This window comes from Mustela erminea, chromosome 6 (assembly GCF_009829155.1).
Source record: "Mustela erminea isolate mMusErm1 chromosome 6, mMusErm1.Pri, whole genome shotgun sequence".
Classification (NCBI taxonomy): Eukaryota; Metazoa; Chordata; class Mammalia; order Carnivora; family Mustelidae; genus Mustela; species Mustela erminea.
In genome coordinates, this window is record NC_045619.1 from 98,015,930 (window position 1) to 98,039,202 (window position 23,273).

Sequence of the window (23,273 nt, forward strand, 5' to 3'; positions counted from 1 at the left end):
CTCAATAAACACATGGTCTAGTGGCTAAGGCAAACAAATTATTTCATTAAAATAAGGTGGATGCATAGATAGCTGTAAATCAAAATTGTATAAATGCCCAAAAGAGAGGTCCGATAACTCCATCCAGATAAAAGACTCTCTTGACATTTCTTGAATTATATATTCATCAATACACCAACAAGAATTTCCAAGATCAGGTAACTACAGGGATCCACCAGGCAAAAAGAAGTGCTATGGGCATTTACTAATCTTGGATCCAGAGTGGTTTAAAACACTTTTTCACAATTTTCATGATGGACCAGATAGCTTGCTCAGTGACACTGTAGGCAACTACGTGAAAAGTTCCTTCAAGGCAAGAGCTGACTTCTGCCTCTTTGTACTGTACTTATGCTCAGTATAAATATAAATAGGTGCTTTAATACATAGTAGTTGCATACTCAAAGCTAGAAAAACATGCAAATTATTTCCACCATAAAGAATTAAAATGTCAGTGACCTTGGTGAGCTAAAAACAAACAAAATAAATGTAAACTAGAGCAAGGCTTTGCCTTTAAAATCCGATAACCTGGGTTCAAACTCAAGTTCAATCACCAACTAAGCCTAGTGGCCTTCAGCAGGGTACCTAACCTCTTTGACTCTTAACTATTTAGCTATAAAATGAAGATGATGATATAGATACTAATCCTTTGGGTCATTCTAAGTCATCAATGCACACACACACACATACACACAGATTCTTAATTCAGAGTATGGCTCATGTAGAGTACTCAATAAACATTAATCTCATGTCCTCACTATGTACATGGGGGCTTAAAAAAAAAAAAAAAAAGTAGATTTCCCAACTGTAAAAGACCTTGAAGGCTCTCCTCATCATTCTCCTTTTAAGACATTCTAAACTGAATGCATGTGGGAAAGGTTATTCCACAACCTTTCTTATCAAAAGTTTCAATATCTCTTGAGAGCAGTTAAACAGTGACATCATTATCAAATATAAATTTCTTCCATTCATTTATTTGACAACTATTGTCTATCCACCCCATGTCATGGGTTGTGTTCCAGATCAGTATCTTATAAACCTGGGGTCTGAGTTTCTGATCTAGATAACCTGGTGGGTAATGAGCACCCACGACAACCTCCAGGGCTAGAAATTCACCACTTTCTGAAACAACTTTCAGTCTTTGGACAGCAGGAAGGATTAGTCAGTGACAAAGAAAAAGAGAGGGAGAAGAGCTTTGAGGAAGTAGAAAATGAGCTCAATCTGAGATGCCTGGAGTTTGAGATTCCTCTGAAACACCCAGCTTGAAAGCCCAAGTAGACAGTTGGAGAGTCAGACCAAAGAACTCTTGCCAGAACCCACATTTGGAAATCGTCAACACAAAGGCAGTAATTAAGTGAAGAGGGTAAAGGAGATTGACAAGGAAGTAAGAATATGATGATAAGAGAGACATGCCATGGACAGAGACCTGGGGAACATCAGTGCTTCATAGAAAAGCTAAACAAGAAAAGCCAGCATAAGAGGTTCCAAAGAAAGGGTAATAGAGGTAGGAAGATACTGTTAACAAGCCTATAGGGGAGGAGAGTTGAGCAGAAAAAGAAGGGAGTGGTCAACTAGAGCCAATGTCAAGGAGAACAAATAAAATGAAGCCTAAATAAAATCCACTGGATAAAGAATTTAATTTACTCATAAAAATGTTCAAAGATAACAATCAAGGGTCCATTTAATGTTTGAGTGCCTCCAAAATAATGCTTTCTAGAAACTGTTCCCTTGTACTTTCATGAACACTCCCAGTACTAGAAATTTACCAGTTTCTAAAACTCTTAATCTTTAGAAAGTTCTAAATACTACCAATTTTCTCATTTTGAATCAGATTCTTTCTCCTTATCTGCCTGTCCACTGATATGACACTGTTTCCCAAATACTTGAAGATAACTTTTCTGATAACAGCACCTACCCTAATCTGTAAGCACATGTCTATACATAAATACATATTTGTTTATTGGCTCTCTCTCCCACTAGATTATAAACTCCAAGGATACTCTCTGCTTTATGTACTAAGTATCTGCAGCACATAGTACAATGCCTGACACATAGTAAGTGCTCTACAAACAATGATTAAAAGAATGAATAACACTGACAAACAAGATTTTAAACTCTAAAAGTACTGAATGAAATTCAGCATTCCTTTCTCTGTTTTCTTTCCCCTTAATTGGATTAATGTTCGTATAACTTTCTAAATTGGTAAAAGAAAGCAAGATAGACTAGGTCCCTCTCCAACTCCCTTCCAGAATGCTGATTATATGAAAAACTTACAAAAATTGGTGTTTTAGTGAAAACATCCCACTGGGAAATCAGGAAAGCAGAAAAGTCTCAGACCTGGTCTGCTACTATTTCTGTGTCCTTCAGCACATCTGGCTCCCTTTTTGGACCTTGGTGTCTCATTTATAACACTCCAAGGTTGGATGACATATACTGCAAGGTTTTTTCCTGGTTCAAAACTTTAAGATTATAGGGGAGGAGGAGTAGAATCACTTGTAAATGTTATAATAAAACTTGTGAAGAAAAATATTTGAAATGCCTACTCATTGCTCTGATCATACCATTCTTTCAAACTTCACATTTTTCTTTCCTAAAGTTATTGTGTATCTACAGTAAGCTCCTTTTATACCACATTTTCACTTTGCCATATCCCCAGTCATTTGAAATAAAACTGCCCTGTCATCTTTGACAAAGTAGCTCTTCAAGTGGAATTATACTGTTGTTTGTTACCATTTTAAATCTTACCTTTCCAAGGGACTTTTCTCTTAGCCCCAGCTATAAAGGTTTTTTTGCTACTTATAATATAAAATACAATCTATAAAGATAACTACTATTGCATTCTGAAGCAACAACTATAATTAACACCAAAAAAGTAAATCAAGTACAGAAGAGCATATATACATACTCAAAAAAATATACATTTTATACAGATACACACAAACACACACTAGTACTGGATAATACCTCTTCTTTAGAAAGAAAGGAGTATGTTCCCATTCTTTTCCCTTAAAGACAGAGTCAAAAGAAAATAAAAAATAGCTGTAATACAGTACTCCTCCTCCGATGTTGTCAACATATTAAAAACACCCATAATCTTCAAAAATAGGAACCTATTACTCATATTACCATAGATTGTCTACTGCCTGTATTATCATATCATCAGGGGAAAAAGTCCATTTACAGATGTATTTTGTTTTACTCACAAAGGGATTGTCTGAATTCTTCCAATATAATTAATGTTTTCATGAGGCTTTGTCATTAATCCGAAAATTAGAAGATTGCATTGTTCAATACTCACCAAGCGTTTAGCATCTAATTAGCCTTATATTGATGTTCTACAGATGCAACTGAGTCGTGCACTCAGGGCCTCTGCACTGGCTAGTCCTACCCTACCCCCAAGTAACCTGTTTCTTACACAGCAAAGAGCCCAAGAGAGATTTTTCTAAGAGAGATGAATTAGGGCATTTCAGTCTGAATTTAAATTCCAGAAAAAGACACACTTTACCCCACATTTGTTTAAGAGTTAGAGTTTGAGATTTTTTTTCAATTCAAAGGAATAAATATTTGAGTATATAAATGAATTTTTCAAATTTTCTTTAATGTTAGGACTGTATTTCATTACTTCAACTTTTTCATCGAATGAAATTAGAGAATCATAGAAAGCCAGTTATGGGAAATTTGAAACCTATTCAAAGAATGTTATGGGTATTAATGTAATTTTAATGATACAATTCTAAACTTAAAAGAATAAGATCTACTTAGAGTGTCTAGATATAAATAACTTGAACCAAGACAATTTGCCAACCAGCACTGTGTTAAGCAGAATGAGTCTCATTTTCCAACAAGTATGATTGAGATGCATAATACACAGTTAAAAACTCAGCTCTGAAGACAGGGTGTGTCGCTCAGGACTCATCTCTGCTTCTTCCAAGCTGTATGGCCATGGACAAGCCACTTATTTATAAAACGGGAATAAAAGCAGCTCTTTTCCTCTGAACTTTCTGTGTGAATTAAAGGAGATAATTCATGTAAAGTGTTTAGTATAGTGGCTGGCACATTGTAAATGCTCAGGTTTTAAGTGTCAAAAATATCTATAGATCTCCGCAGAGTAAAGACCACAGGAGAGAAGTCTCTGTCCCCTCACAGTGTTCTTGTACCCTGCCTTTGTAGACAACAATATTCAGGGGGTAGCAGAGGCAAAATGTAAATAAGCAACTCTGGGCATGCTCCCCATTCTCCTCCGTTGCTCTCTCTTCTTCCTTAGGTAGCAGGTCACTGCAGGAAATTTGAACTCCATGGTTTATGAGGCCCAGTTGCTGCAAGCTGGGCAAAACCCAAAAAGAGAATAAAAGGGTGACTTTTCCTGCAGACATTAAGGAGAGCTGAGATTCTTCTATACCCATAGGGTCCTCTAGGGCTCTCTCCTTGGTGATTTTTAAACACTCTTCCTGGAGATCTTATCTGGTTAGAAGGTTTCAACAGCCACACGTAAGCTGGTGCCTCCCAAACCTCTACCTCTAACCATAATTCTGTCCTGAACACCAGACCCAAATTTATCGGTACTTACTGAGATTTTCTTTTGGGTATCCTTCAAACTCAAAATGCTTAAAACTAAGCCAATCACCTTCATCTAGATAGACCACAGTAGGCTTTGGGATCTCACTATATAAATGGCATGAGTCACCTAACGAGGACCTATTCTTAACTCTCTTCTCTCCCTGTCCCACACAATCATTCTCCAAGACCAGTTGATGCCATCTTCCACCTCTAAGTTGAACCTACTTTTCCTCCTTTCTTCCAGCTCTCTTCTTCAAACATTTGCCAGTTCTCACCACCATCACTGAACTAGCTCTCCAGTTCATTTCCCTGACTTCCTATCCTCCACCCTCTATGGAGACTAACCTCCATACTGTCACCAAGGAATGTAAATACCAGAGGAGGATGGGCCTCAAGAGAGACCCTGCGAGGACACACTAAAAGCCCGGCAGTAGTAGAACAGGTCACTCAGTGTTGTTACAGTTTTACTTAGGATAGTTATGAAAGTAGACATAAACTAGGCAAAAAAAATGTCTTCTGATGTGACAGAAAGATATACTACAGAGAACTGTGAAGCATCTGAGATTTTTACCCTACTCGCAAGCTTTCAAGGTAGCCCACCATATTTTATGGATGCTGGCAAAAGACCTAAGACTCCGGGGCAGAGACAGAAGACAATTTCTCACTGCACAGTAAGCAGCATGAACATCACATTTAAATTGGCTTCCTTCACCCCCAAGTTCCACAGATGAGATGCAAAGCAGCCCATGTGGATATTGCATGTGCACTGATTTGTGGAAACATGAACTTAAGGAACCCAAATATTTTATAATGGACTATGCGGAGATCTGCACTTTTCTAGAGGGAAACATCATTTTTATTACGCTGGACAGTGAGCAAATATGACTGGTGATTCAGAAGGAGACATTATCTTTCAAGGCTATTCACTTTTTAAACATCCTTAAAAATGTACTATGGGCAGTTAGTGTCTTGAGACACCTATGGAAAATGGTCTCCTACAGCTAAGCCTTGAATTCAAACCAGACTCTTGGCACCCACTAGATATATGATTTTTAACATTATCAGTTTTCTCACCTACGACTGAGGATAGAGCACTCATTGCTAACTCACAGCCATTTTACAAAATCAAATGAAATCAAATGCATGAAAGAGTTTTGTAACTAATACAACATTAATATGCAAATGTAATCATTTATGCCTCTGGAACTTTATCGTTTATTATAGAAAAGAAGGATGAAAATAATTCAGAATTTTATAATAAAAATTAAGTATCAATTAATAAAACATTTATTAAATGCCTGAGTATGTCCTAGGTTAGACTTGGGTAGTACAAGGTGAAGAGCAAGACATAGTCCTTGACTTCAAGAATTCCAGCATAGCAAAGCAGCAGAGAGGACAGCATCCAAGACATATTCTTGTGACAGAATTGAAGTTTAGAAGGATGATGTATGGTCATCATTGATCTACAGAGCTTGGAGAGACTTAAGCAATCATTAAACCTAATCATCTCATTTACCAATAAGAAAACCAATGACAAAAATATTCAACATTTTTTTAGAATTAACAACTATCTGGTGGCAGAGCCAGAACTAGACCCATTCTTTCAGACTTTTAATTTGGCAAAAAGCCTTATCAGAAATTTCATATCCCTGATAGAGTCTTTGCAAGACTGAAGAGAAAATCTGGTTTGGCACAATTCATTTTTCTCTCCCCTACAGTCTTACTTCAGTTCATTGCCACTTTGTTACCCAAGAATTATGATGGATTTATTCATTCTTTGTCTAACTTCTTACCTCTCTCCAAGGTCAAGGAGTTCCTTTTATTTGTATAAAAAGTCTAACTAGAATAAACTTCCCTTCTGACCTCTATTTTCTCCCTTTCCCTCCATCGGGCTCCTTACCTAATTCCTCTTCCCCTTTAAGTCCCACAAAATGTTAACCCTGCCATGTTCTCGATCTCTGACTGCCAGTTATTCAATCTGCATTTTTCATTTCACTCCACTCTGCCATACTCTCTACCTAGTGAACTGGAGGCAGATGTCACAAAATAAAGTGAAACATTAACCATGAGCTCCTAAGTCCACCTCAAAGTTGTGTGTAATCAGCTGCTAGGAAAAGATACAAGGCCAGGGGGGTGCCTGGGTGTCTCAGTGGGTTAAAGCCTCTGCCTTCAGCTCAGGTCATGATTCCAGGGTCCTGGGATCGAGCCCTGCATGGGGCTCTCTGCTCAGTGGGGAGCCTGCTTCCTCCTCTCTCTCTGCCTGCTTCTCTGCCTACTTGTGATCTCTGTCTGTCAAATAAAGAAATAAAATCTTTAAAAAAAAAATCTAAACACTCATTTCTTAAAAAAAAAAAAAAATACAAGGCAAGGAAAACCACAGCTCACCCACTCTTCCTAGAAGTACCATTAGCCTTGAACAACATGGGAGTTAGAGGCGCCAACCCCCAGCACAGCTGAAAATCTGTATATAACTTTTGACTCCCCCCAAAACTTAACTGCTATTGACCAAAAGTCTTACCTGTAACATCAACAGTCAACTAGCACATATTTCCTATGTTATATGTATTACATACTGTATCCCTACAATTAAGTAAGCTAGAGAAAAAAAATGTTAAGAAAATCACAAGGAAAAGCACTTACAGCACTGTATTTATCAAAAAGAGAAAAAAAAAAAAAAACCCTCACACATGTAAGTGGACCCACACAGTTCAAACCCTCAAGGTGCAAGCGTTGACTGTTAACATGGACTTTGCTCCAAGGTAAAATTCACCAACAAGCTTGATTTTAATTCTACTTGTTGATTTTGAAAATCTTTCAGCGCTACACCAAACCTAAGTTTTTCGTTAATCTCAGAGTTGGAATTGAGGCAGGGATAAGGGATAAATCTCTTTTTCAGTAAGTTCCACAGGAACCCTCACTCCATTAACCTAAAGGTTGTCCGCTATTACACAAGCATGAATGTTTGGGGACAATACAGGGAAAAACCAGATCCATTTGATTTAAAGCCTATCTTTTGACTCCTTGAAGAGTTCCAAAAACACTTCAAAGAGTAAAGACATCACATTCAAGGGCTCTGAGAAACAAATTTTAAGTACATAGTTTGTGTGTGTATGTATGTATAGACTGATATATAAAATGTACTGCAATCTTTTACAATAGAGGCAATGTAAAAAATTCAAATTAAAGTTTTTAATAATCTATTAATTCAGTTTTTTTGGTTTTGTAATCTACCTAGGTTTCCTTAATAATTAAATATAGTGAAAGTGCTTTAATCTTGTGAAACTTCCCATGGCAGCAAGCGTTTGAAAGTTTTACTTAACATAGAAGGATTAAAGTGAAAAAATCAATAAATCCTTGAATGTGTACTATTCATACTAAATTGTATTTAAAATTAGAATACTAACAGTTTTCAATATCATTGAAGCCAAGAACAATGGTATCATAGTCAATAGAGTTCCTGAAGGTGATAAAAGCAAATCTGGTTCAAGATAAATTATGAAAATGGTAATTATGTAGATAAGAATAAACAGCTTTAAATTCCCTAATGAAGGATGAGTCAAGTCACTGACAAGAGCAATCAAAATATACTCCATATGTGATTAACACTTGAATTTGACATTGACAAATATTTTTTAATTTATACAACAGTGGAATCACAAGCATACATAGCCTCTAAACCTCCACATGTTTTTGTCCTTTATGATTTGCCTAAAATGCAGGTATTTTTTTAGTACTAAAGTATCTTTCAGGTTAGAGATAGAAAGCGTAGGTCAAAATAAATGGCCAATCTCTTTTTCAGACACACACTCAATTAGAATAAATGACAATTCTTCACAGAGTATTTCCTCGCACACTGAAGAAACATACAAAAAGACATTCTATCATTATGAACTATTAATCATCTTCCCATTAAATGTTAATTAAGTACCTATTAGGTACTAGAGATTATGCTAAGTGCTGGGAATCAACAGAAACATAACACACATGGTTCTGCCTCACAGAGCTTACAGTCTAAGGGACTCAGTAAAATTCATATCATGACTCCACTATAAGCAAAGATAATCTATACGATAGAAACTTCTAAGCACTTAAAAGAAATTGAGTACGAAATAATAGCATTACTACTGCAAACTATATTTATCATACAACTTGTAAGAAAATGAATTGCTTCTTTCCCTCAGACTCACATATCTAAATTTAATCTCAGTTTATAATTAATATTTCAGCTTAAGAAAATTTAAGAATTTCCAGGGCATTGCTATAACTGACAACAAAGGTGGCTTTGTGGGTTAAGTGACCAACTCTTGATTTCCACCCATGTCGTTATCTCAGGGTCCTCACATCAGACTCCCCGCTCAACAGCAAGTAAGCTTGAGGATTTCTCATCCTCTGCCCCTCATGTGTTCTCTAAATAAATAAATCTTGAAGGGGGAAAAAAACTGACAACCAAATATTCTGCCCAGTGAACTGAACTTGTGACATGTCCAGGTCAGACCTCAGTAGAACAGCTGGTAGAATGAGCTAGGACACCTTTGGCATTAGTAATATCGGTTTAGGGGAAAAAAAAAAAAATCTAAAGTCAAAGTCCCTAAATAATAAGTTACTATGTCTTCAATCGTAAAGAGACCACATTTGGAAAGTATATAAGATCAGCAGAGCAAAAACAAAAAAGAGATTCACTTAAAAGTGGTATGCTCCAGAGGTGCCTGGGTGGCTCAGTGGGTTAAAGCCTCTGCCTTCAGCTCAGGTCATGATCTCAGGGTCCTGGGATCGAGCCCCGCCCTGGGCTCTCTGCTGGGCGGGGAGCCTGCTTCCCTTCCTCTCTCTCTGCCTGCCTCTCTGCCTACTTGTGATCTCTGTTGTCAAATAAATAAATAAAATCTTTAAAAAAAAAAAAAAGGGTATATGCTCCATAAATACACAAAACCATCACTTTTAAGTCCATCTTCTCACCTATTCATAAAAACTACTCAAATAGAACAAAAATCTAGACATTGTGGCCAAAATTTTGACATTTAAGCCCTAAGAGGAAGTAACTGCTGTTGAAATTCCAGAAATGATTTGGAAGGCTAAAATCGACCTTGTATGCTAGAATACATCCATGTATAATACAATGCTATATTTGAGAAATACACTTACTTCTTTAAACTATAGGAAGTAAGCCAAACTTGCCTTAGTATGTGAAAAACAGACGATTTCTGATTTATTCTTTGGGGTAAAATATAGTCTCTAAATAGAAGGCTAGTAAATACAGCAAACGCTTATAAATTCCAAGCTCAGATTAGAAAACCTTTGAGGCGAGTGTTTTGAGTCAGTAGCCAGGTTTAGGCTGCTCACTATAGGGAGAAACCTGTCAGAGAGTAAGAGTGGGAGGCCTCCCACCTGGCTCCATGCATGGAATAAAATTCAGTGGTGAAGACCTCTCTAAAACCTTGCAATGCTAACTGCCGACCATGGGCCCATACCAACAGCTTCACCTAGGAGCTTGTTAGAAAGGCAGAATCTCAGCCCTTACCCCAGAACCTGCATTTTAGCAAATTTCTCCCAGATGATTTGTGTGCAATACAAGTTTAACAAGCACTGACCTAAAATAAGGCATCACAGAATTATAGAGCCTGTTCCAAATATTAGGCATCAATTTAAACTTGTGCATTCTCAGCACATCCCTTAAGCCCTTCAAGACACTACCAACTTCAAGGTGAGCTCAGCATCACTGGCATGCTGAGTCAAAAAGAAGAAAGCAAACCAAATGCAGGGGTGAGAATGAACCACCCTTCATTATCATTCAGTTCCTCCTGCTGAGCCCTTAACTGGGAATGACCCTGGCTCCAAATGCAGGTGGGGTTAGAGGATTATGGGTAGAAATGACAGTAGGGGGCACCTGGGTGGCTCAGTGGGTTAAGCCGCTGCCTTCGACTCAGGTCATGATCTCGGGGTCCTGGGATCGAGTCCCGCATCGGGCTCTCTGCTCAGCGGGGAGCCTGCTTCCCTCTCTCTCTCTCTCTCTGCCTGCCTCTCTGCCTACTTGTGATCTCTGTCAAATTAATTAATTAATTAATTAATTAAAAAAAAAAAAAGAAGGAAATGACAGTAGGGCCAGCACAGGATCATCTGCTTAACTAGCTGTCCTCACACATCCGTCAACAGTGGCACCTTCATGCCCCTTCTCCTGCATATGACCTACAGATATGCCTGTTAGCCCACACAGTATTTCAAATTTGAATTCATTCACTTCATTTATAAAGCTGGAACTTTCACATTTAAAAAATATCTATATACCTAATTCTCTTCTACAAATCAGAAAATCTGGCAACACCAGACCCACATTCCAGCATGGCAACAAATGAAGCCAAGGCTCAGCTGTCCCATTGAGATGCTGACCACAATTTCCACCACTCCCTACACTCTCCCCAACACTGTAGCTGAGGCGGAGGGTCCATTTTCATTTGTTATCTTCCATTTGGTCTGCTTCACTCATTCACATTCCCAGCCTGACCCCTCTAGGTTTTTGAATTTTGACACTTTATCGATCTCAATTCATTCAATCTACATGCATTTATTCTTTCATTTGTCATTCAGGAAAAGGAGCTATAGTTTATACCATCCTCAGTTGGATCATAGACCTTGTGAGCTGGATGTAATGAATGCATCAAATTACTTAGTACCTCACCTTAAATAAATGCCCCTTAAAAAAATACATATTTTTCTAAACAATTCATTCTGATTCTAATATTTTAACTATTTCTTTTCAGGATGGTTATTTCACAGTTATAAGTAAGAATTAATAGCAAGAGCAGACACAGTAAAATACATTGTTGAATGATTCCTCCAGATTCATTTCAAAACCTGAATATACTGTAATGGTAAATTCTATGAGGGCAAGTACCGTTGTCTTTTTTCTTTACCAACATACCCCCCAAGCACCTACAGCGTGCTTAATACTTACTGAATGAAGGAACTTCCCCAGAATTATAAATTCTCAAAAATTCATACACAGATTTTGAATGCATGTCTTTAATTACCAATAAGTAGGGACGTCTTGGTGGCTCAGTCAGTTAAGTGTCAGCCTTCAGCTCTGGACATGATCCCAGAATCCTGGGATCAAGTCCCCTCTCTGACAAATAAATAAATAAAGTCTTTAAAAAAAAATAAAAAAAAACTACCAACAGGGGCACATGGGTGGTTCAGTGGGTTAAGCCTCTGCCTTCGGCTCAGGTCATGATCTCAGGGTCCTGGAATCAAGCCCGGCACTGGGCTCTCTGCCCTCTCTCCCGGCATTGCGGAGCCTGCCTCTCTGCCTACTTGTGATAGCTGTCAAATAAATAAATAAAATCTTTAAAAAAAAATTAAACAAAACAAAAACTACCAACAAGTATACAAAGATTATTTGCTAGCCTAGATTTATTTGGGTCCATTAAAAAAAATGTTATTTCAGTGTCTGTGAAAACTGGCAGCAGAGAGAAGACCTGTAATCCTAACAAGCCTAAGACTCATGGGCTATCACAACTTGCTTTGCAGCAAAACAGCATCATGTAAACTAGGCAAAATGGCCACACTGTATTATGAGATTTTATCTGACTCAATCCTATGTACCCACATCTAGAGTCTTTGGTCATTACCATAATCATCATCATCTCAATTTTTTTTTAAGATTTTATTTCTTTATTTGGCAGAGAGAGAGAGAGCACACACACATGCAGGGGGAAGGGCAGAGGGAGAGGGAGAAGCAGGCTCCTCGCTGAACAGGGAGCCCAGTGGGGGTGGGTGCTCCTCACCAGGACTCTGGGATTATGACCCGAGCTGAAGGCACCCCATCATCCCATCTGATAAAGCTGAACAGCTGTCACAGACCATTTACTGAAAAACATTTATGGAACACTTATCAGTGTTCCAGGAACCATGTGCTAGATGTCTGACTTCCTAACTAAAAAGTGTGTCCTGCAGTACTATTATATCTCCCACACCATGATGCTTGGTAATTCTGGACATGTGGGATGGGAATTACATTTTTAATTGTCTTGCACACTTGACTGAAAAAATACATTGCTGAGAAACTGAGTCACAGAGAAATGAAGTGATGTCATTTATTATGAACTATTTTGGAGAGCTACAGAAGCATCTCCGGAGCTCTCATCACTGCCCTACACTGGTTATAATAGTCGTTTTCAAAACGTATCCACTAACCAAAATGCAAGCCAATGAATTTTAACCACTCAACAAAGGATACGATGAGCAAAGGTATCTTCAAATAGCAAAATCTAAATTTTGACCCAATTCTGGTATATTTATAAACATACCAACAATCAATCTCAAAGGAGTTTGCAATAAACCTAATACATGTATCTTAGCAGGAAACTACTATGATAGAACACTTCAAGAACTAAAGCTAAAAAAAAAAAAATCGTTAGAAATTTTCCTTGAACTTAAAGCTGCCCCAAATGGGGCCCATTTTATGAAATACAAGATTGCAACGCCCTTGTATTCTCCTATTGGCCTCTGGATTGCCTGACTGAACCGGTGGATCATCCACTTCCATTCTCATTATATACCGTAAAAGAACTAAAGTTCGAGCAGTTTCACTCAATTCAACTCCACTTTCTGTAGAAAACACAAATCAAAGCAGGACCAGGTCACTGTTACTCATGTCGGATGGCCAATCTAAGGAGGAATTTGCTGTACTTGCCAGCACCAACAAATGTTGAGTGTGCTACTCCCCTATAACAAGATAGAACTAAACTAAGAAGGAAATGGTCACATTAACCTGTTTCTTCCACCTCAAATACATTTGGAACTTCCCATAAACTAAAGCAAATAAGAAACGTGAGTGTACAGGTTTCCTCCTATGGTGTGAATTGGCCGTGTCTGAATTCTTGATGTATCTGGGTAGTCACAAATACACTGCATCAGTATATAAAGCTCCATTGTTCCAGTAGACCAAATTTTAGAGCTACAGAAGGCCTGCCCTCTGGGAGAATATATTCTAACAAAAGTCTCTGTGTTTCATTACTAGGTTGAACTTTTGTTACTAAGTTTCCTATGACCGCATACCCCTTTTCCAGTTGCCTGCTTTTGCTTACTCCATAAGGACAAAGACTGTGAAGATAGGGAAAAGACTGGGACAAATAATCCAGCCTGATTTTCCTCACCTAGTCTTTTTCATCAGAGAGCAAGCATATTAAGGTCCTCCAATATTCAAATACAGTTCTCTATGGAATCTCTGAGAAGGATGTGAATGAGATAAACGGACCCAAAAATCAAATAAAACCTTGGCATGGTTTCGTACATATAGTTAATAAGTCTGAAGGATCAGGGTTTTTTTGGTACCAGAAAGAATCTGTCTCCTTGTGGCCGAGGCCATTCAGACTTGAAAACTTCAATTGCAAAGCACAAATCCGTTTTTCCAAAAATCTTCTGTCATAGTGCTTACTACCAATACTTTCATAATTTCCTTATAGAAGCTGCATAATCCACCACAGAAAACCAAAGTGTTATGCTGTATTATTAAACTCAGCAGAAAACTCCATATGCAGCAACAGGAGGCCATAGGCAATTAACTCTGTAAATTGAAAGCTTTAAAATTTTTGCATGACCTTTAAAGGTCAACACAGTTGCCCATTCACATGCATGCAATTATAAGGGACTACTTCATAGCAAAAAAAAAAAAAAAAAGAAGAAGAAGAAGAAAAAGAAACAAAAATATTTAGTGAAACTAACCTTGCATTCATTAAAAGCTACTGTGCACTCTCCAAGCTTTCTGTAAAGAGTTAGTTATACATAACACATGAAGATAAAAGAGCAAAGGAGACTTATTTGTCTGCTTGTCCCCATTTTGTCAACATACTAAATTCAGCCCAGCGCCTAATTGCTAAGAATGCAACATTATCACAATAACCAACCACTCTCAAGAATTTCAAAAATTTACTGTATAAAACAATATAAGTTGAGTTAGAGTATGTTTATGCTATGGCTAAAGGAAAGGCGGATGTACCTTTGCTTAACCATCACTCAGGGGAAATCATAAGACAATTACAGCTCCTGTGGAATAATTTGGGAAATTGAAGTGATTAAAAGGACTTCATCTAATAGAAGCATAATTCTGATTCCTTAGTTATGTCTCATACCCCATATGGATCACTGTGAACAAAATGGAATATTCTCCTTATAACTTATATATTGTTTTCACCTGAATCAAGAAGTTACCTGAAGGTCTTCTAGTTTCCAATGGCAATATCAATCAATCGCCTAAATAGGTGAGAATTTCACTGATTCCAGTGACTTGCTTCCCTATCATCACAGCACAGGATGAGCTCCAACATATACATGTGGTATACACCTTGGAAGTGGGTGGGTTTTGAAAATCTAACAAATTTCAAATATATCAAGATGTTTCTGGGAAATTTATAGATACCATTTGTAAACTGGTGTAGTATGCTCTATTGTAGTGCACAGTTTGTTTTAACTGTGGACAGGCATATCTAATAAAGATGGCATACAAATAATTCAGTGTTTTAAATGTGTTGAAATTCCCAGTCATAGGGTCAATAAACACATCCCAAGCACCTCTACGTGAAGGATAAAGTTGTATTTTTTTTTTTTTTGCATTTGTCCCCTAACAAATAAAAATATCTCCAGAAGAAAAACTAAAGAGAAAAATACATTACATGCAACAGTGGTTTAAACAGTTAAACTCAATCATAAACCATATGTTAAGTAAGTAAATCATGTAAAAAAGTGAAAAACGTAGACTGTTTTGAAAGTCATTCTTTCTTCTTAAACATAAAATCAATATTTTACATGGGTGCCATTAAAAGCATACATACTAATGCATATGGATATATATATAGAGAGAGAGATAAAGATTAGATAGATAACACAGAAATTTAGATTTAAATACTGCTTTTCTTCACATTCCAACAGGTCCAACCATACCTGTTAAATTTCTGTTGAAAATAAGTAGAAAACAAGACTTGTTATAGTTCACTGGCAAGGACACCTGAATCATGTGCCAAATGAATAAATCAGACTTCTTAAAAATGACAAAATAAAGCAGTGGTCAATGTCAGCTAAAAAATAAAAATGAACTTCTAATTCTGTTTGCTGGGCCCACTGTTCCATCTCCCCTGTTTCAGACTATGCTCCAAATCTAAAGTAAAACTTCTCTCTAAAAAGACTTATGGTAACTTCCTTATGAAATTATTCCTGTTCTTCCAGTGCTCTAATTCAAAATGCTTCAAGTAGTTCAAAATAAAGTTAACCAAAGAATTTTGAACAAAATGGCAAATACACTTTATTATATAGCATTAAAAACAAAAAAAATCAATGGGTTGTAAGCAAGATAAATCACGTCAAATACTATGGAAGTATGGAGACCAGATATGAAGCTGATTTAGCTAGTTTGGCCTCCCTATCTAGCAGCAGCCTACAGGAATGCATGTCTGCTCTTTGTTTTGATGGGGCATTACTAAGAACAGGTTGATAAATTGCATTTGTAAATGTCAGGTACAGATCAGAGGGGACGATGTTAGATGCTTATTTTACTTCAACTTAGGGTTTTTCACCAAGAAAGCAAAACTGCATTGCACAGTCAAGTTCTTTATTTTTACTTGAATCTTCAATGAACAAAACAGCTGCAGAATAATACGACTTAATGAGGCATCCCTAATAAAATACTGGAGAATTCAAAGCGGGGGTACTGAACTGTTTGCACTGTGTTGTTTCATCTTCTCAAATCTATTAGAAGTAGCTGATGACACTCTGGAACACTCCTAGTTTGGGACATACATCAGACGGGCAAATGGTCATCAGTTTGCAGCCCCAGCTGAACTTCGGCAGAATCTGACAATACCTTTTACTACAGCCCACAAGAATGCCTGGAAAATGCTGCAAAGGCCCATCTTATCCTACACGTATAGGTTAATCCATACTGGCAATTATGGTAAATCAACCCTAAAATGCACTTTCAACATTTCAATATTCAAAAATGTCTTGTCAAAGGATCATCATTAAAATGAGATATTGAAGAGATTAGATCCAGGACCACCAGAACTTTTTAATAACATACAAAATAATTTTTATAAAATCTTTTATTACCCCCTAAGTTTCATCCCTATAAATTTTTTAAAAAAGAAATGTGGCCATGACTAAAAACAGATCTTTTTACAGCTGTGTCATCACATTTTATAACTTGGTGGTTAGTAAATATTGTATTCTCTAAGCAATATGTACCTTTTTGGTCACAGATCCATGGGCATTTCCATGAATCTTCATTTTCCATGTATCATTGTTAAAATAGCTAACATTTTTCAGATTCAGAAATCACACATACTTAGAAACCTTAGATTCCCCTTTGGCACAACTTGGAGCATTATAGGTGTTAGCTTTAACACCAAGGTTTTTGGTTCTTCTTAAAGAGGCATCATCATAGCATTATGTATAAATATGTAAGTTCAAATATTCTCAACTACACAATTTTATGAAAGGGCAAGAAACAAGTCAAGATTTTAGTCTCCAAAAATGCCTAACTTAAATAAAACAACTCATTAAAACTGTGTTCTTCCTCGTAAGAGTCACTGTGCTGAAGCATTCAGTTGGTAGAGGCATTATACCTACAAATATTGTAATCCAGTTTTTTCACCAAAAATTAAGAAAATAAGAATAAAATAAGCTCTAGTGTGGTTACTGGTAGCCTTTCAATGGCTACTGGTGGCTTTAAAACTTAAGGCTCTAAAATGGTCAAAATGCAAACAACGGACTCAGGATGAGATCCAGAACAGATAAAGTAGGAAAAGAGAAAAATGCATCTGATCGTTTTTAAGGATGCTGGGCACCAAATTTGAAACTGTAAAAGATTCACCAGTCCAAGAATACATGTGCTAACATGGAAAGGCTGGAATAAATACAAATAATCTTAATGCTGTTTTTTTAAGGGCTTTAGAGTTGTTTCCAATCTCCTTTGCTAGTTATTGCCATTTAGCACCTTTACACAGAAATCTTAAATTACTCATTTGTCTTAAGTTACATTGCCTAGTAGAGCAGTATTAAAGTGTTAATTGATAACAGTCTGATAATTGATGTCTCCAACAATCTGGTTGGGAAGACAGGAACCAGATAATTATCACCCAGTCAATAATCACTGGAATTCATATTGTCCTGAGGGAAGGACCCTTCTGCACTAAATGCTATGGGGGTACTTTTCAGAGCGAAGGCTGTATGGGGGGGGGGTGTTTGTTTTTTCAAAAATGATTTTTGCAAAATCCAAGATGGGATTTAACACTCACCAAATGAAGAGTCTTGTTCTTTTCTGTCTTACTGCCACAAGCCAAAGTCAAGCTAACTCCCCGGAAAGAGAGGCTCGCTAGCCACTATAGTAAGTACACATCTGATTCCAAACGCTGGAGGCTGTTAACACTAGGTCAGGAAGTGGAATACTGAATAGGAAAGCGTCGCGTCTACCCGGGGTCTCAGCAAGCTCCCACAGCCCCTCCTTTTCAAGTAGAGACTAGATAGCTCAGTCTGCAGTTCTAGGAGAAATACGGCGACGGATATCAAACTTTCCTTTGCAAAGGCCGTTTCTGGAAATAACATGTTCCCCACTGGCAAGTGCAGATCAGTAGCCTAGAGAAAACAGCTCTTGATAGGAACTTGGCCTTTTGGAATAGAAGGGGAGAAGGGACAGCAAAGCAGCGGGGCGGAAAAGCCGTGTACCCTTAACAAGATTTGGGAGGCAAATATTAGGAAAGAGGAAAAAAAGAAAAAAAAAAAAAGAAAAAAAGAAAACACCATTTGTTTCTCCAAGCTGTCCTTTTCCTGAACGCTGTTCGTAAAATGATCCTTTTCCTAAAGCTCTCCTGGAGAATCCCTCAATAAAGCTTTATTTCATTCCGTCATGAAGTGTCCGTTCCCAAATCGAAGTAAATCTTTAAATAAATGAGGCTCCGGAACTTACCGTGATGATTCTTCATGAACATAGTTAGAGGTGGGGAAATGAACAGCCTCCCTGAAACGCCCACCCTCTGCAGACAGGCCCGAGAATTAACTAATCAGAAGTGGACAGAAAGTGGGGATTCCAGAAAGGCGACCTGACACATCCCAGTGATCCTCTCTTGAACGCGACCCCCAACTCATCAGGCGTCCAAAATGGTTACCAAGCGGGATTGGGTCGGTTGGGGAACCGAATGAAAACCCACTGCCACCCTCGCCCGGGTCGCTCGCTGTGTTGGGAGAAATGGGGCAGGGAGGGGAGAGCACCGCTCCCGAGCCTCCTCGGCGTGCTTGATCCCCTCTCCGCGTCCCTCTACCCCCGCCCCTACCCCGACCGCCCGCGAGGGAGAAGCCGGGCGCCCAGCCAGCACCCGCTCTCACCTCGCGCCTTCCCGCGGGCCCCCTACGGCCCCCGACCCCCGAAGAGGGGAGGGCTTCGGCGCCCCGGGTCCTCCAGCTGCCGCGGGGTCCCCAGCGCCGGCGGGGGGCGGGAGACGCGGCTCGCACCTACCTGCAGCCCGGCTTCCTGGTGGCGGCAACACCTAGCGATGGTCCTGCAGCTTCCGCGGGCCGGCGCCAGCCTTATCGCGCTTGCATCGCTTCCGAGATGCCAATCCGCCGTTGCCGTTCTGGGGCATAGGGAACCCCAGTCTGGCGGTGTGTGCTCGTGGAGGGCGTGTGAGTGGGGCCCTGAGCGCGCGTGTGTGCGCGCGCGTGTTTCCTCCTCCGATCGCAAAGAGGGTTCAGGAATCTCTTGCCATCCAAACTGGAGTCCCCTGAGAGCGGGTGCAAGGGGGAGCGCCCGAGCCTCGGCTCTCTTCCTCCGCTCTCTATTCCACCGTGTCCAAGTAATCAAAAGATGTGTTCACCGAGGCAAAGCCGAAGTCCCGCAGCCCTGGCCTGCGCCCGCGGTCGCCCGCGGTCCTCGTCGGAGGCGCGGGGCGCGCTCGGCTCCCCCGACTGCGAGAATCGAGGCGGTCTTGCAGCAATTACCTGCCTTACTCCATATCTGATTTGTTTGCTTTGAACGCCGAGTCAAGACTTTTCCTCTCGCCTCACGTCGTCTCCCCCTCTCACGCACACACACACATCCTCCGGCCCCCTCTCCCGCCCTCCCTTTGGCTCTCCGGGGAAAGGCAATTGGACGGAACGATTCACCTTCAGGAAAGCAGTCTCTGCCACGTACTTCTCCCGTTCCCCGGCTCTCCCAGGTCCCAGGTCTCCAAGGTGGAGGAGTCGCAGGGGAGGTTCGGGGCAGCAAGGCGGGGAGGCTCTGCGCTCGGCCGTCCTCCGCCCTCAAGACGTCAGCTTCCTCGGATCAGGTGCCCCTTGTTCCCGCTTTTAGCAACTCGGTCCCAGCTGCTGCCCTTTCGGAGACTTGGTGCCCGGTCCGCTTAGCAGCAACCCCTAGCCAGCTGCAGCCCCTCAATCCCGCCTCGAAGTGCTTCGGGCAGAGCCCCACGCAGCCCAGCCGTTGGCCCCCTAGGCATCGTGGGCTGGAAGGAAGGGAAATCCGCCGCTGTCCCCTGTCCCCAGACGCTGCCACCGTCCCCACCGAGAAGGTGCGAGTTCCAAAATCAAACACAAGCAAGCAGGTGTTGCCTGTCTCACTTCGCTAAAGGCGGGAGGAAGAGAGAAGGGACGGAGGAGGGGGGCCCAGGAAAGAAATCCGGTTGACCAGAAGGGAAAAAAAAAAAAAAAAAGTAGTGGGTTTAGTAATCCAAACCTCCTCTCCGCCTCTCACCCCAGGCGCTGCACTGGCAAAAGACACCGGTGGTGTCTTTTAGAAAGTCACCGTAAAGGGCAGAACCCCCTGTTCCGCCCAGACCTTTTATTCCAACCAGCCGGGCTGTCCCGGGAGCACGGAGTGAGGGCCTCCTTGTATAACGCAAGGAGCACGCAGGGAGAAAATAGGTCCCGACACTCCTGGGTGAGTGAAGCAGTAAAATGGGATAGCAGAACCCGGTTACGTCGCCTCCCTCCGTCTCTCCCAACAGCCTGTTCTCGGATGCTGCTAAGAGCAAACTGCGGTCCTGCAGAAAAAGGAAGAGACTGTAAAAGATGAGAGGGCGGCAATCGATGTAAAAGCTGGACTATGTCTCCCTCTAGAGGGAGAATCGTGTTAGAGAACTTCCCTGGAGGTAAGTAGGACTCCAGTTTCTCCACAAACAAAAAGAAACCGGTATCTGGTTTCGGAAGAATTTTGCATTTTTACAAATTCCAACCTCTAATGGATTTAGAGAGAGAATTTGCAGAGCCGCCCTATGCAAGCAGAGTCCTTACCAAAGGAACGTCCTGATATTTACAGAAATTTAATAGCAAAGACCCTGGAAGTTCATGTCCTTACAGGTTTGGTCAAATTGGGTGTTGGTTTAAGCTGTATGCATATGAACTCAAAGGAAGAGTCTTCTTAGCTCACTTTGATCAAGTTTGGTCATGAGCAGAACCTTAATCTAATGATTAGAACATTGTTTTTAAAAGCATAAGTAGTGATAATAGATTTAGAAAAAAAAATCTGAAGCGAAAAAATAGGATGCTAATCCGTGAAATCTTACAAGGCCCTTACAAACTAAGGATATCTCAAAGATTTTGTTTTGGAGCCAATATGTATACCTCTTATTCAACAGACTGGTAATTTCCAAGGTGACTAAATTCCTTCCAGCTCTAAAAGTTTGTGTTTTTATAAATTCACTGAAACCTTTGACAAACCAGGTATCACATGCTCCCTCCACCAGCTATAAAATCAAAGTAACACTAGTCACCATATATACAAACAAATATGGAATATATGTTTTATATGTTATCTTAACATGCTTTGAAATGCCAACATATTTTATATCTAAAAGGCATCAAGTAATTTAGGTCAGCGTGTCCCAGATTTTATAATGTTTTGTTACTTTGCTGATGTTCAAGAGAGGTCCCATTAGTAAGTTTAATATTTAGATCTTGTGAACTTACCATTTGAAAGTTTGCTTTCAAGACGTTTCTGTATGTTTAAATTATAAAATATATACTAACATTATGATTAAATTCCTTCCCATTCACCATTCACTCTGAATTTTTGGAGTAATTCTATTTTAACTTGAAAAATCTAACTTAGTGTAAGCTTAAGAAAGAGAAGAATTTACAAGAAAATACCTTAGACTAACAAAGCAGAAGCTAAATCATGTGGGGTTTATTATCTTAGCTAATTGCACTATAGTAGATTTGAATCAGTCTAGCACATGACAATCATTTCAGACCCTCAAATGGTCTCTTTCAAAAGATTCATGTCATGTATCAAAGATTTTTATTTCATTCTTCTTACCTAGTAACTTATTTCCCCCAGGGAGCAAAGTTTTCATTTTAAAACAACTGGCACTGTTTCATTGCAAATCTTACAGTAATTCCGTGTCTGCTATGTTAAGTAGTAGGATAGAATCCAAGCAAGAATGGCATTGGAAACTGGGGCTTTGTGTTGGGAGGAATTAGCCATTTACAAAATCACTTTAGAACATTGTCCTTCAGAGGTAAAATGGCGGGCTCGTGGTGAGCGGCTGTCAGGAATGAAAATAGATATATGCCTTGAAGAAGATTTTAAAATCGGTTTCTCTTCAAATCATCTTCTTTCATACCACCCGATAAGGATTTTGATTCACCATGGTGTTAGCAGCAGTAAAATGGGTGATATCAAATAGAACTCTCTGGAAACATTTATTTCCAATTCAAAACAGAGCTTTATACTGTGTTTATCATAAATCTACATATTCTCCTCTACCAGATGACTATAATTGCAAAGTAGAGCTTGCTTTGACATCTGATGGCAGGACAATAGTGTGCTACCACCCTTCTGTGGACATTCCATATGAACATACCCAACCTATCCCTCGGCCAGATCCTCTGCATAATAATGAAGAAACACATGACCAAGTGCTGAAAACCAGATTAGAAGGAAAAAATGAGCACTTGGAGCAAGGACCCATGATAGAACAACTTAGCAAAATGTTCTTTACTACTAAGCACCGTTGGTATCCTCGTGGACAGTATCATAGACGTCGTAGGAAACTGGATCCTCCAAAAGACAGATGATACTGAGGTTTTCAGGAATCGAAAAGATGTTATCTTGTGTCTCATTTGCCTTTTCAGAAAATGCATTGAGTATATTCACTAACATGTTATATAGCAAAATAATAATAAAATGTGTTCATATATTAAAAAAAAAAGAACATTGGCCTTCCCTCCCCACAAAAAATAAAAAGCTTACGTCATAATCCTTCTAGTTTCTAATTCATTAGCCCTGTGTGGTTGTAGGAAAATCTATAGTGTCATCATTTTGTTAAAACTATTTTTATTGCTAAAATGTCTGACATTTTCAGAGTGCCTGAGTGGCTCAGTGGGTTAAGCTTCTGCCTTTGACCTAGGTTATGATCAAGCCCTGTGTCGGGATCTCTGCTCAGTGGGGAGCCTGTTTCCTCCTCTCTTTCCACTTGCCTCTCTGCCTACTTGTATCTCTCTGTCAAATAAATAAGATCTTTTTTAAAAAGTCTGACATTTTCATCCTTGTTTTCCTAATTCAACATCTTCTTATAAAAATATGATAAAAGTAAAGAGAAAAATGTATACATTAATTGCAAAATACAACAGAGAATTTCTTATCCAGAGTCCTCTGATGCTGAAATTCTCTCACAACATTTGCACTACTTGTCAGTATGCAGATAATT

The 23,273-nt window shown here is 39.4% G+C and overlaps 2 protein-coding genes across 3 annotated transcripts in view; one reads left to right on the forward strand and one right to left on the reverse strand.

Moving 5' to 3' along the window:
* TAFA2 (TAFA chemokine like family member 2) overlaps positions 1-20,597 on the reverse strand; it is a 468,681-nt gene extending 448,084 nt beyond the window's left edge. Inside the window, exon 1 of one of the 2 annotated variants that reach the window (XM_032348831.1) lies at positions 19,085-20,597. The gene's annotated coding sequence lies outside the window, so the exon portion shown is untranslated. Of the gene's footprint in view, positions 1-17,870; positions 18,967-19,084 lie in introns of those variants that run through there. The other variant, XM_032348832.1, reaches the window with a different exon arrangement.
* Positions 20,598-22,085: 1,488 nt separating this feature from the next.
* On the forward strand, positions 22,086-22,710 carry LOC116592501 (39S ribosomal protein L42, mitochondrial-like). Its single transcript, XM_032345686.1, has one exon. The coding sequence runs from the start codon at positions 22,213-22,215 to the stop codon at positions 22,639-22,641; it is 429 nt and encodes a 142-aa protein (XP_032201577.1). The 5' UTR covers positions 22,086-22,212; the 3' UTR covers positions 22,642-22,710.
* Positions 22,711-23,273: the final 563 nt, after the last annotated feature.